Source organism: Molothrus ater, chromosome 4, assembly GCF_012460135.2.
Source record: "Molothrus ater isolate BHLD 08-10-18 breed brown headed cowbird chromosome 4, BPBGC_Mater_1.1, whole genome shotgun sequence".
In the NCBI taxonomy this organism is placed as follows: Eukaryota; Metazoa; Chordata; class Aves; order Passeriformes; family Icteridae; genus Molothrus; species Molothrus ater.
In genome coordinates, this window is record NC_050481.2 from 21422487 (window position 1) to 21436414 (window position 13928).

Genomic DNA, 13928 nt, shown 5'->3' on the forward strand with positions numbered 1-13928 from the left:
CCGAGTCAGCAGAATTTCTTTATTTCTGACTGCTGATTTGTATTATTTATGACTTATATATTCCAGACAAAGGCAGTGAAGAGGTGCTAGACTTGAAAAGTTATTTGACAAGCAGTAATGAGCCTCTTGGATGGAGAAGGAGGAAACTTTCTTTTTTTAGCATCAACAGTGCTAACAAGGAATTCTTAAAGTTGCAGTGGGGCTCTGGCCTGGATTGGGTTTGATGGGTTACATGTCAAATATATTCAACAGTACAGAAGGATGTTTCTGTAACAATGAAATTGCAGACATGCACTTTTTTCATTGTGGAAGCCAATCCTAAACTACCTTGTCGTTTTCAACCACTGCTGCTACTTCACATCAGAGGGTACTTACCTATCTTTTTTCTTTCAGTCTGCATTAACACTTTTATGCCCTGTATCTCCACTTCCTCAAAATCTGCTTGTAATAAAGACTTGGAACATGAGTCTCAAAGGAGTATAACGTGCACCTTCAATGCCTCCATTTGAGTTACACAAATGTCTTTAAATATCTTTTAGCAATTGAAGATAATGGAATGCAAGGTCGCAGTTTGTGCTTCTCTGGGCTTGTGCACACTGCGTACAGCAAATCCACCAGTGCTGGTTACCAGAGCCTGCAGTTGCCATGACTGTTACTCATTAAACTGAGCTTTCAGATTTATTCTCCAAACCGGGAATGACTTTTTTTATCCCTTACCTGGAAGAAGATTCTAAACACATGAATTATTACCCTGCAAATCTAGAGATGACAAAAAAAAAAAGGTTATGAACCTGTGTTTTGGCCTCATGGTGTGTTCGAGTTGTTGCATGTCATACAGGCAAGGTAATACTGTGCATGTGCAACACTTGTAAAGTAAAAATAGCTCATGGATTTTTACTTTACAAACTTGGCACAATCTGTAATTCTGGCAATGACCCTGGTGAAAATACACATGGTGCACATGTGCTGAAAATTTGTTTTTCTTCAATAGAAGAAAGAATACAAGGCTTCTAGTGTGTTATCAAGGGTTTCTAAATTGTGCAAAATATGTTTTTGGAATGGTATTTCACGTATGTATTTGGCTGTATTTCACAATGTTGTTAATTTCCTGGTTTTGATGTACATTTCTTTTGCAAATGACCTTCATTAGTAATTACTCCTCTATTTTGACTGTTTTAAAAAAAGTATTTATTTTCAACTGCCCAAAGGCAAGTGAGAAATGAAAAATTTTCTTGCTATCAGTGTAATTAGTGGCTACTTGCACTCCATGCGGATTGTGATTGAGTTCAGTTTTCATCATATGTGGTTTTAAAGAGCTAAAAGAGTTCTGCCAACCCTTAAAGTATAAAAGCAGCTGTAAAGTGCTCTAAAGAGGCAATATAAAATATCACGCATGTTGTTTAATGACTAAAGAAACTTACAACTCTTTTAAAATGAAAATTGTGAAGGGCTTTAGTTGACTCCATTGACTTTTGGTAGACCTTTCTCAAATGTCCAGTTCTTAGAAAGCAGCTTCAGGGTGTAAGTACCACAGCATTGTTGGTGATGACAGACTAGTGGGTGCTGCGTTACTGCCCTGGGGTGAGGGAATGTCACTCCACATCTCCATTTCACAAGCTCTCCTGTTCTAGCAAGAGGCATTTATTTACTCTTCCCTGATTTCTGAACAGTGATTCTCTGGAAGCTGCCCAGCCTGCCCCGGTGAGGAGCGTCCCTGCCTGCCAGGACAACGTGGATGTGAGACCTGCTCCTGCCAACTCCTCACCTGCCACAGTCCTCAAGCCAGTGGCACCCCTGGGTTCTGCCAAGGGCTGGCAGCCTCCAAGCCAAGCAGGTAACTTCCAGAGAGGCTTTTTCTTGTTCACCTAAAGGCCTTTGGGTGGCTCAGCAAAACAAAAATTCACCTTGGGCTTTAAAAAACAACAGGCTTCAAATGGCTGTTTGTGGGTTTTGAGAACAGGCCAGTTTGCTGGGAAAAGAGGAGAAAAACCAATTTAGCCATTTTAGTAAACTGGTAGCCCTTTGTAAGTAGCCTCATAGATGCAATTAGTTTCACAAACAAAATCAGTTGCCTCACACCCTTATTAAAGGTATTTATACCATATATGTATATATACACCCCACAGTTTAATCTTGCTGCTTCCCATGTCACTGTAGATTCAAGCATATCCCATGCTATTTCAGGTAGGAATATTGACATATGTTGATATTACCCATATACATGTTTTCCAAGTGATCTTTTCATAAGCACTAATTAATTTAAAAAAGAGATAAAAAAGGCTGAAGCACTAGCGTGTTTATGTATTTGACATCTGTAGGTTTTATTTGAGCAGGGTGCCAGATTATTATGTAGGTTTGGGTTGCAGAGATTTGTGTAAAAGCTCTTACAAGGACAATTCACATAGCTGCTACCTTTGAATGAACTTTGGTGATTTCTAAAGCTTTGAACCCGCACTAGAATGTGTTATATCTGGAAAGCATTCTGTTTCCTTTATGAGCACTCCTATGTTATTAGATGATACAGATACATTTGTATGTGTAACTGTGTATTAGGTTTTCATAGTATTACATGCTATGGAGTAATTTTTTTTCATAGTATTACATTGGAGTAATTTTTTAAGCTGAATCAGTCTTTGGTGCTGAATTAAACTTGTGTAGTAATTTCAAAGGATCTGGGAAATCTGTATTATTAGTTAAGCTTTAGCTTCAGATTTTTCTTGCTAATATGAGATGAGTAGACCTGATTCTCTTTCTGACAGGATCAATTATGCTAAATAGCTCTGTTTGCTTGGCTTTGTTCTATGTAAGGGTTTTCCCTCTTTTGAAGTATATTCAGTCCCAAAACGGAACTATAGAAGCCCTGGCATGAAAATAAAGAAAAAAAATACGATGTTAATGCTTCATGTTTTATAATGGCTTTGGCACTTCTGATTGAATGCTGCGGTTGGTAACAAGTTGGTGTATTTTGGTTGGGCTGTGCAGTTCTGTAGGAAGCCTCAAGATGGCAATGCACTGTCATTGCTGTACTTTGCCTGGCAAATAGCGAGTCTGCTAATGAGGGCAAGGTAAAGACATCTTAAACTTTACATCAGTTTCATTCCAGCATTGTTTTACTTCTCGGAGTTAGCTAGCATTAGAAGGGAAAAAAAACCCTCAAAATGAACAGGAACAACAGAAGCCCCAACACTTTTTAAAGTTACCTTTTTGGTAGCATGTGTGCTTAAGCTTTTGTGGGTATGTCATAATGCTGCATTTTTCTAAGTGACTGGTTGTGTTTCACAATTGATAAAACTTTCTGTCTCACCAAGTGATGAATTATTTAACTTGCATAGAAACCACCCATGATTTTGGACTTTCTGTAGTTCCACACTTATTTTTAGTATGTTGGTAGGTGTTTCACTGCCAAATCCTATTAGCATATTCTAGTATTAATAGGAGTCAAATGTTCAAAATAGCCTTTTTTTTTTTTAAGATATTCACGAAGGAGAGAGTTTTAAAGAGATTACTTAAACTACACTTGATTCTGTAGTGCTCTGAAAATCTATGCCTATGCTCTTGCATAATGTGAAATTTATTTTTTTTTCCATCAGAGATACCGAGTAGGCAGGTGAGAGGGAAAGCCAGGCAGAGAATTTTTGATTGTTATGTTCCAGAACAGCTTAAAGAAAGCTTAGAAACTTCATACTGGTAGAGAAGCTGGTGGAAAGAAACAATCATGAGGATGTCAGCTTTGTGCTGTCTTGATGAAGGGTTCTGAGATGCACTAAGTTCCAAAGAAGCAAAGCTATTATCTCTCCCCAAAAGTATTGGGGGAGCCAGAAATAAAAGCCATAGGACAAAGAGGCATTGAAGACTCAGAGTTCCCTAAAACTGGGAAGTACAGAGAAGATAATCCAGCAGTGTGAACGGCAACTGCCCAGGAGTTAAGGAGGTGGGAAGAGTATGATGTCCCAGGTGCCAGAGGAGTTTCAGTTAACATTTGCACCTTAGGAACACAGAGAATCACTCACTGCCATGGGAAACCAGTCTGTGCTTGTCCCCTGTAGGTGGAACAGCAGTCAGACAGGTAAAACTGTTCCAATAATTGAATGTTTTGCTAAAATTAGTCAGATGTTGAAGAAAAAGAAAGACTATAAGTGTTTCAGAGAATGCTTGGACTTCAGTTCTGCTGTTTCTTTGCAGTCTGTGAGCATAAAGTTTTCCTTAAAGTAAAATTTCCAGTGCTCCACAGGCCAAACAAAATTTGGCTTCATAGGCCATAAGGCTGACAAAATTCTAGACAAAAAAAGTCCTTTGATTTCATAGTTTGAAGTCTACCTTAGGAAATAATTAGAAGGAAGATACAATCTTATGTAAATGTATAGTGGTATGCTATTAATAGCAGAAATGTATTGGGAGCACAGTTTTGTAGCTCTGATACCACTCACCCTTCTAATGAATATTGTTTCTAACACCAAGTTGTTTCCAAAGCAAAATAGGCATGTCACAGGATTTTGTTTGTGCCTGGGGAAGCTGTAAGGTGCTGATTGATGGTGTGGTGTGAAGATTACCAGTGATTTTATTGTTGTGTGACTTCAGAGGTCTGTCATTTGGGTAGACAACATCTTTTCAATTATTAGTTGAAAGTTCTCTTTCTTGTATAGACCAGAGAATACATTTTTTTTTTTTTTTTACCCTCACTGTAGGGGTTTGAGGTGATTTGTTAATTGTTGTTGATTTTTCTTTTTTGAGATTGTGCAGAGATACCTGAAGGGTGCTGAAGGTGTCAGGGATTTTGTTGTGAGGTATGAGCTATTTCATGACCTGGCTACTTGATGGTTCAACGTTGGATGGCTGAGTTAGTGAACCTGGAGATGCTTCAGGGATTGGGTTTCTCTCTACATAGGTCTCATGATCCGAGTGGATCTCACAATGATAGCACCTTTGGGCCTGAATTATCCTCATTGGCTGTGGGGGCCATTCATGGAGTACCCATGAATGCTGCTATGCTAGTTGTCCACTATGCTGGTAACAGAGGTTTTATTCCTCTTTGGAAGAAAATCCTAATATTATGGGATTCCTCAGTGGTTTGCTAGAGGAAAGAGAGATGGCTGCCTCATGCTTTCTTTTAAGGCATGGGTAAGAAGCTCAATAATCTCCAATTTTTTTCTATTGCTGAAACAAGCAAAAACAGACTGTTACTGTGCGTTATATGTGCAGATTGGAGTTTATAATAGTTCTCACTTCATTTTTGTTGAGCTTCATTATGAAGCTCTACTCACCTGACAGAGGAAGAAGATTTTTACAAGATTATTTTAAATTGCAAGAATGAAATAACCCAGAGCATCCTGGCTATATTGCAGTCAGCTATTCTATATTTGATAACTATGACTCTACACTTACATAGCATGGCTCACCCCCAAGGAACCCCAAAGCCCTTTCTAGTCCTGGGCAAGGACACAGTGCATGCACAGGAATGGCTTTCACTCACCACTGCCACGCAGCCACCTCGTGGGTGACAGATGACAGCTGCTTGTCAGCGTGCCGTGACAGTCCACGGCAGCTTGAAAGGAAGTGAATAGCACCGTGGCAAATTGAGGACAATCTCAGAAGGTGTAATTGCCTGGTAAGCACAGCTACACCAGCTGGAGTCAGTCCAGCAGACAAACTGTTCTCAGGGAGAGTGCAGCAGGATCTGTGATGGTCAGAAGCAGTTAGGACTTCCAGTGTTAATTTTCTCATACGAAATTGCCTTCTCTTACCTGACATCTTTCAAACCTGTTGCTGGGGGGGTGAGCTGCTGAGGCATGGGGACTGTAGGGGCTGTGTGCCAGGCACTGCACTGCCAGTCCCACACCCTGCCTTCCAGTACAGGAGCTGGGCAGGCAGCATCCCGCTTGCCTGCTGGGGTCCCATGGGATGGCAAGGGGCCTGTGGGGAGCTGTTACAGCTGGTGGCCAGAAAGGCTGGTTTGCTTCTTGGAAAGGAGAGTTTCATTGCAGTTGATGCCCTTTGTTCCTCCTGGGCTTTGCAGCTGAGTTAGAAGAATGGGTTGGGGCAAGGTTTGTGGTAGAAGCATTCAAAGCTGTTGTTTTAAGTGACCCTTTCCCAGTTTCCTTATTCCCAGGATCTCTCTCAGGCTGGTATCACTGGGATATATAATCCCCTTCCAGCAGAGCTGCTAGGGAATGTCAGCATATTTTGCAATATGCACAACTGTCAGTTGCCTAATCCTGAGCAAGCACATGTGTTAAGCACATGATCCCTTCAGCAGAGGGAACACACTTAGAAGCTGGCTGCAAGCGCATAAAAGGGACTCCCCAGACAACTGTGTTTTAAAAATTCTGCTATTTCCTTGAGGTTGTTTTTGTGTACTTGGTAACCTTGAATTTACCTTCTCTGGAGTTATCCATAGATAACTTTCTTGCTGCATTTTCTTTTTTATATCCCATTCCTGAAATAATATGAAAATTTTAAAAGCAAAAGAAAATGCAGGCCTGTTCCTAGGCGTGACTTGACCTTGTGCTCTATTGGCAGTTTGAGTCTTTGTTTCCTTCCTTGCTACTTATTCTGCTACTTATTTATGTAGAGAAAATGGGATAAAAACTGTATGTGAAACTGTGGAGTTTGGCCATCAGGGCAAACAGTATGGAGCTGTGTAGAGGGCGGAAGGCTCTGAGATACATTGGGCTGTCACAAAATGCTTGTACTGCCAGTAAGTCCTTAAGGGATTAAGTACCATAAAGGGATGGACTGCAGCACTTTTCGTCCTTGTTACTTTTGTTTTTCTGTGTTTCATTTGTAATTGCAACAGCCCCTACATCAATTCTGTTGCTCTTACAGGCTATACAGGCAGGGTAAGTTAAGTTGATAGCTTTGGGAATACTTCTGCATGGAAAAGCAACCAAACTATTGTGTCAGCATCATGGTGATCATAAAGTTCTGCAATTTTGTTTTTAGGACCCTCTCATAATAACTTGTTTCCTTTGTAGAACAGGAATTTAAAAGCAGGACTAATTATAGGAGCTCAAGGAGCTACTTGCCCATTGAGGGCCAAGGTCTGAATATGGGGAAGAAACTGGGTTAACACTGCTAGTTGTTAGGACAAATTCTTACATTGTTGGTATGGCTCCTGTTAAAAATAGTTCCCAAAACAGTTCCACCATTTTTCACCAAAAAAGATTGTTAAAGGTTGCTGCTCCATGATGTAGTCACCATTCATGAAAGCAGAAAGCCTTCTCCATTAAAGTATTATGATTGACAGGTCAAAATACAAAACCTTTCTGATCCTGGTTTATGGACTGTAATTAATTTTTCATCTAATCTAGATTATTATATCATCATGTGACAGCAAACCACAAGAGTTTGTTCTTACAAGTTAATTAATGTGAAGTCGCTTAGCCAAGCAAAACCCATTGTGAAACAAGAGTAATTTATAAATGTTAACCTTAACTTGATGGCAGTATGAAATTTTAACTCCTGTAGAGTTAGTGAAAAAATTAGTGTGTTTCTAAAACTTGAATGTTTATCTTTAAGAAGGGGCAGATCATAGTAATGATGCAGAAATGTACCACCTGCTTTTCAGAGACAGAATGGCCTGATGTACCTCAGTACAAGATCTGCTGAATAGAAACTCAGCTTTTCTGTTACAAACGTGACTTTAGACAATTTTCCTATGTTTTGGTTTTGCCAAATTCACGTGCTATTGCACCAAATTGGGCACTTAAATTAATTATTTGCAGTACTTGGACAGATGCATGTTTCTTATGTTCCTTTAAACAGAGATGCAGAGACTTTTTGGCTCTATGCTTATTTCACACACATCAAGTGGGAACATTCAATGATTTCCCAAATTCGATGTTCATTGTCTTTGATTTGTTAAAAAGTAACTTCTTGTCACAGACTGACTCGCCAGATCAGTTCCTCTCCATTAGCTATCTCCAGCTCAGAGCAGTGGTGTCCTGTTCAGATGCACAGGTGTAGGGCATCCAAGAATTATGCCTAATATTTGTTCAGCAAATGAAAAGCCAGTATTCCTCTGGTAAATGCATTCTTATTGGAATTCAGTGTTAAATATCAGCTTAATGAAACTGACAGATAATTTACAAGAGACTGGACAGACATGCGCTCTGCAGGCATAGCCAAGCTGTTGAGTTCAGAAGAGGAACTAAAAGCAAGGGGGGTAAAATCTTATCTGCAGAAAGCTACCAAATGGGTTTCTATACTGCCCCTGAAGAGAAACGCAACACTGTAGTACGGGACTTGGTTTTGTCTTTCTTCTTGAGTCGCTTTTTCGATAAAAGCGATGCCAGTTGTGCCAAATTTGTGACGGTATGTGATGTAACAAATCAGAAGGAGACAGGCTGAGCGAGCCAAAACCACCATACTCATTTTAATTAAGATGCTTTACAGCTAATTTACCCGGAGCCTTTCCAGTTGAAAGGCTGGTTACTAACACAGGAACTAGTCCCTCTAGTTGCAGGGGCTGTTGAAATGGGGCCAAGGTGACACCTGTTTTGATTTTCCACGGGTGCATACAGCTTTCACCCAGCATTTAAAGACATGATAATGGTTTAATTCATCCTGTCCTGCCTTTAATCAGCAAAAGGAGTTTAGCTCTGACTCTGTTTCCAAGACTTCATGAGAAACAAAAGAAACAACTACGGAATACAGGAGTTGAACTTTGTGTTTGTTGGGGAGAGTCTTTTTGAGGTTTTAGCTTTTTTCTCACCTTGTACTTGCCCTGTCGCATTCTGCACTGAACTTGTGTGATTTCATGCGGGCCTGGGAGTGGATGGGGTGTTGCATGCAGCCAGAGCAGTGAGCTGACAGCAGAGCTTTTCAGACACGTTGCTTCATCCGGCCATCTGTTTGGTTTTGAGGGAAGAAACAGGAAGATTTCTTACACTACAGATATATTACGAAAAGTCAGAAAATTGGACATATGAAGCTTTATATTTTCCATTTATAATACAGTAGTTTGATTGCAGTGTATAAATCACTGAGTTGGAGCACTTTAAAATGAAGTTCTGGCACTCCCACTGCTTCAAGTAGCATTGTTATTTATAGATATTACATGAAGGCTGATGTTATGTTTAAGTGAGCATTAAACAGTTCAGGCTGTTGTATTGTTGCTACGCACCAGAGAACCTCTGTCAAAGTGACTTTGGCACCGCTGCGTATCCGCCTTTCTCCCTTTGTCTTCCAAACCTTTCAGCAGTGTTTGCAGTTATCCATGTGCTCAGCGATGGAACAACCTATTGTTAGACTAACAAGGGCAAAGTCACACTGGGATTTTTAAAAAAGGAAAAAAAAAGAGGCAGTTCTTTACCCTGCCTAAAAGATTGTTAAATATTAAACTGGCCATACCAAGGAGTTCAATGAAAGCAAACACTGTGGGTTTGCTAAACTTAAACCTAATAAAGTAGAAAGTTAATAGTCAGGGACAGAGTGGTTTTGGTTTTAAGGAAAAAAAAAACAACGACAATACATCAGTGTAAATCAACAGTGCTTTACAATGTTTAATTAAAAAAGAGTGAAGGTGAAGTGAAGCCTACAAAACTCCAAAATTTGGCCATAGACATCTTCTCATGACTTGCACAGAACCCAAATCTCTCTGGTACTCAGGTCAGAATAGCTCCTGCTGGAGTGTATAATTCTTATAAATGATTTATTTTATTTATTAATTGAATTTATTGATTTTAGTTTTAAATCTTCAAACCACCCACAAAAGTTGCTGTCCTTTGTCCCATTTCAAGCAACAGAGGTGGCAACAGGAAAATATGTGTGATTTTCTTTTCCATTACTAATCAGTCTCCATTTGCAATTAAAAATGTGCATGCACCTTGACACATCTTGGATAATGGGGCATCTATCTCCCCAGTACTTCTTGAGAACAAAGCTGCTGATCATATGTGTAAAATATAAAAAGTATAAAACAAAAACTACAGGAGAGCTCAGACTGGTTGCTAAGAGTTGAGAGGTTTTCTCTTAGATTGGGTGTAAAGATTTGTACCTACTTTGGCATTCCTCATGTGCCCTGGTAAAATCTTCTCACTGCAAGAAAAAAACACCTGCATCAGGTTTTTTGGGCCTGATGTTTTTAAATCAAGTAGTTGAGTTTCAATCTGAAAGATTTTCAAGGGAATAGAGAAGAGAAGGGAGGGGAAGATGTGAACTCAGAGTATCCCCATCCTGTCTGCAGTAAAAAACATCTTGTCCACTGGAGTGTTAGACTTGCTGTTGAAGTAGAAGGCGTATATGGGAAATATCAGTGTTCTATCTAAACAAGAAAACAGGCCTAATATTTGAAATTCTCTGGCTACAAGAGGAGAAATAGTGTTTGGAAGAGTACTGAGAATTCATACAGATTTAAGTGGAGCATTATTAGTGGTTTTTTTTTAAATCAAAACCAAACCAACTAAATGAAAATGTCACCACCAACAAAAAAATGGTCTGTGGGTTTCAGTGGAAGTAATGAACCTTTGGTGAAATTACTGAAGTGTTAAAGGTATGTTTGTGACCTGTGGAAAGACAGAAGTGGCCAATAAAAGCTATCCTCCTGCTGGTGTTCAGAAGGAAATGAGGAAGATAAAAGGCTGAGGCAAATCAAGCACTGAGGAAGGGAGAACGATCTATGGTGAAAAAAGAAAAGAAATAAATCTAGAGAACTATAGAAGGTTTACAAAGAATAAGGTTTACAGAATAAAGTACTGTAATATCTATACCTATATTGAATAAGATATTTGATATAGGTATAGATATTACAGTACTTTACTGGTAGGTTGTTGACTGTGCAAGACCAACATGGTCTTAATGTGATCACCAGCAAAGAGAAGGAAAATCCTTGTGAGAATGCTGGGGGCAGAAATTGGGAGCATGGGCAGGGAGTGTCCTCAACACTAAACGCCCAGATTGATGTTGCTCAGGTCACAGCTCTTGCTTGACACAATATTAATTTGTGTAGTTTCTATTATGTTTTGCTTAAAAGAGAGTTTTTGTTATAATGTGATGGCCTATCTCCTTCTCTCACTTTTAGTGCTTTAAATAACTCAGAAATGACTGATCTAACAGCTTTGTGTAGAAGGTTTACGTAGACAAATTCTCGTCCTGGCCAGCAGTAACTTTGAAGTTAGGTAGTATTCAGAAAAGCATCATTCATAAAAACAACAGTAATGAAAGCTGTAATGAGAACAAAGAAAAGGGAGCAATTGTGATGTTTGTGCTTTTATTTCCCCCCTTAAGCAAGCAGAAACACTTTTTTTAACTACACAGTGCAAACGAGACAGCTGATGTGTCTGAATGGGCTTTGGGATTCAGTAGATAACCCAAACAGAAATTAGCAATGCACTAGAAGCTGTGTTGCAATTTGATTTATGGCAAAATCAGTCTTCAAACAGATTTGGGTTTAGTGTGTATTCCTGTCTTCTCATGAAATGGGATCTGAAAATTGAAAAACCATGTGTGATGACAGAGGAGGAAAGTGCTATTAATCAACACCACCTTTGTTCATGTCTTCAAAGCTGTTCTGCCACCTTTTTCATTTCTATCTCTTCCTAGGTTTTCAGCTTAGCAGGCATTTATAATCTAAAGTGAGCTACAGTAGCGGAGTGACTTGTTCAAGACCAAGTGCCTCTATTCCTAAATTTTTTCCGCTCAGGAATGTTGAATGTTTCAAAAATAAAGATGTTATTTTTTCAAGATATTGCAAATTCATTAATTATTAATGAAATATAGTCTTGTTTTAAAAAAGAAAAAAGAAAACTAAAACAAGCAAACCTTATGAGTTGTTATACTTTTTGCTACTTCAGGTTCTGAAAAGGAACCAAAAATATATCAGTCTTGAAATGACCTGATATGAGAAATTTTTGTAAACCAACCACTGAAACAAAAAATAAAAAAGATATATGAGTATATTTCTTCTTCATCCACAGAAAGAGTAAGCAAAAGCAGGTAATGAGCCCAAATCAGCAGGGTAATACCACGTCTAATTACAGTATAAAAGCATTGGTTTTAAACAGGATTTCTCTTCCAGATGTGTTAGCCCAGATGTGAGTAGAGGAGGGGTTTGCTAAAGTTCATGGTAATATTTTGATTAAACAGTGCAGTGCTTGACTATATTCTGTAAATAGCACAATATTGGCATTCATGTTGGACTTTCTGTGGATTCAGTGTTACTTAAATCTGTCTTCTCTGTGAATTAGTATGGCACTTCTCTTTCAGCAGGGAATGCAGTGTTTGACCTGAAAAGTACTTGCAACTTTTCTGTAGGACAGAGGCTGCTCAGTATTGCATTAATGGAGATGAAGAGAAACAATTTTTCATTTTTTTCCTGGAAGATGTGAAAAACAAGAGTGGACAAATAGCACAAGGATTAACAGCACTACAAACTAGATTTTTGGCAAAGCTTCATACCAGTGCCTTGACCCTGGTGTTGGAGTGCTGCATCTTTGCAGCAGAAGCATCATCCTGCACTGTCCAGTGTCTCGGTCATTGCTTGGTTGTTTGCCTCTGAATTTCCACTCAAGTCTTAATTTCACTCTTTGATTTACAAGCTTTAGCAAAGCTGGACTCAAGACAGGGCACCAAGTAAACACTTCAAGTTTCTTTTGCCTGTGGTTACAAACAAAAGGCTATGGAAATGTGGGCTTTTTTATAATGTACTTGAAAAAGAAAGATACCTCCTCTTGACAGGAATAACTGCTCCCATAAAACCCATGTTGTTGTAGCTTATATGTTACCAAGGTACATATATCAATAGAGGGAAAAGAAAAGCAGAGGACTGCTTGTTTCTTCACTAACCTTACAACAGTATCATTTGTGCCTTTCACTTTGTAAATGCATTTCTCAAACTCCATAAAAGCTTATGTCTGTTCTCCAGCTCTAAAACCCTGAGTACACATGGAAGTGTGTAGCGTATACATTTCTGAAAATGTCAAGGTTTTATTTGTGTCATACTTTTATAAGGAGGATGTGAACATGACCTTTGGACTGCTTCAGATTTGCAGAATCCACTGATCTAGACCACTGTTTAATTTCAATGTAGAAACAAATTTTGCTTATGCAGTACTCTAGTTTAAATTCCTACACATGTTGTATTGAATGCATGTTCTTGTTTAACATGTTAGTAATGATGTATGATCTATTGCACTCACTGTGAAATTTTTTGAGTAGGTATGTCATTTTCTCCTGCCTCTATTCATATAATGATGTTCTTGGCTTCAGCTTTTGTATCTAAAACAAAAAAATGCCTTCACAGATTGTATATTCTTTTACCTAACTTCTTCAACATGTTAAAATTTGTCCACTACCTCTCTAAGTTAGCCAAAACCATTCTGTGTTATTTCACAGACATTTCATAAAGTAGGTAGGACTTTCTTGGTAACTTATTGGGGGAGGAGGGGAAAATGAGTGCTTTTTAATATGTTCCTTTAAGGAGGCAAGTTTACACTGGACAATGATGTTAGGCAAATGTGTTGGTTGCTTGTATTTCAAGTTAATTTACTTGGTACTAAAAGATGGGCCTCTAAAAGCTTTTTGCATTCTTTCCCCAGCTCCTGTCAGTGGATGGACATCAAACAGTATTAAATCACCTGGAACAACTGCCCCGAGTGAAAAAGCTGCAACAGCACCTCAGCTGAATGAGCAGGACACGTTGGTTCAGCGGGCGGAGCATATTCCAGCAGGGAAGCGCACTCCCATGTGTGCACACTGCAACCAGGTCATCAGGTGGGTATTGCTTGCTGGGGAGTGCAGAATTGGCTCTATGGCCAGGCCCAGAGAATGGTCATGAATGAGTGAAATCCAGCTGGCCACTGGCCACCAGGGTTGCTCCCCAGGCTCTGTATTTGAGCATGGGCTGCTTAATATCTTAATCAATGGTCCAGACTGGGATCAAGGCCACACAGAGTCACACTTGCAGGTGACTAAGTTGGGCAGGAGTGTTGCTC

At 39.3% G+C, this 13928-nt stretch overlaps 1 protein-coding gene across 1 annotated transcript in view; it reads left to right on the forward strand.

The window, feature by feature from the left end:
- The window catches only part of PDLIM5 (PDZ and LIM domain 5), a 126577-nt gene that overhangs the window by 96362 nt on the left and 16287 nt on the right, over positions 1 to 13928 (forward strand). The window contains exons 8-9 of the mRNA XM_054514687.1: positions 1671 to 1834; positions 13533 to 13707. Coding sequence (XP_054370662.1) covers positions 1671 to 1834; positions 13533 to 13707 — 339 coding nt within the window. The remainder of the gene's footprint in view (positions 1 to 1670; positions 1835 to 13532; positions 13708 to 13928) is intronic.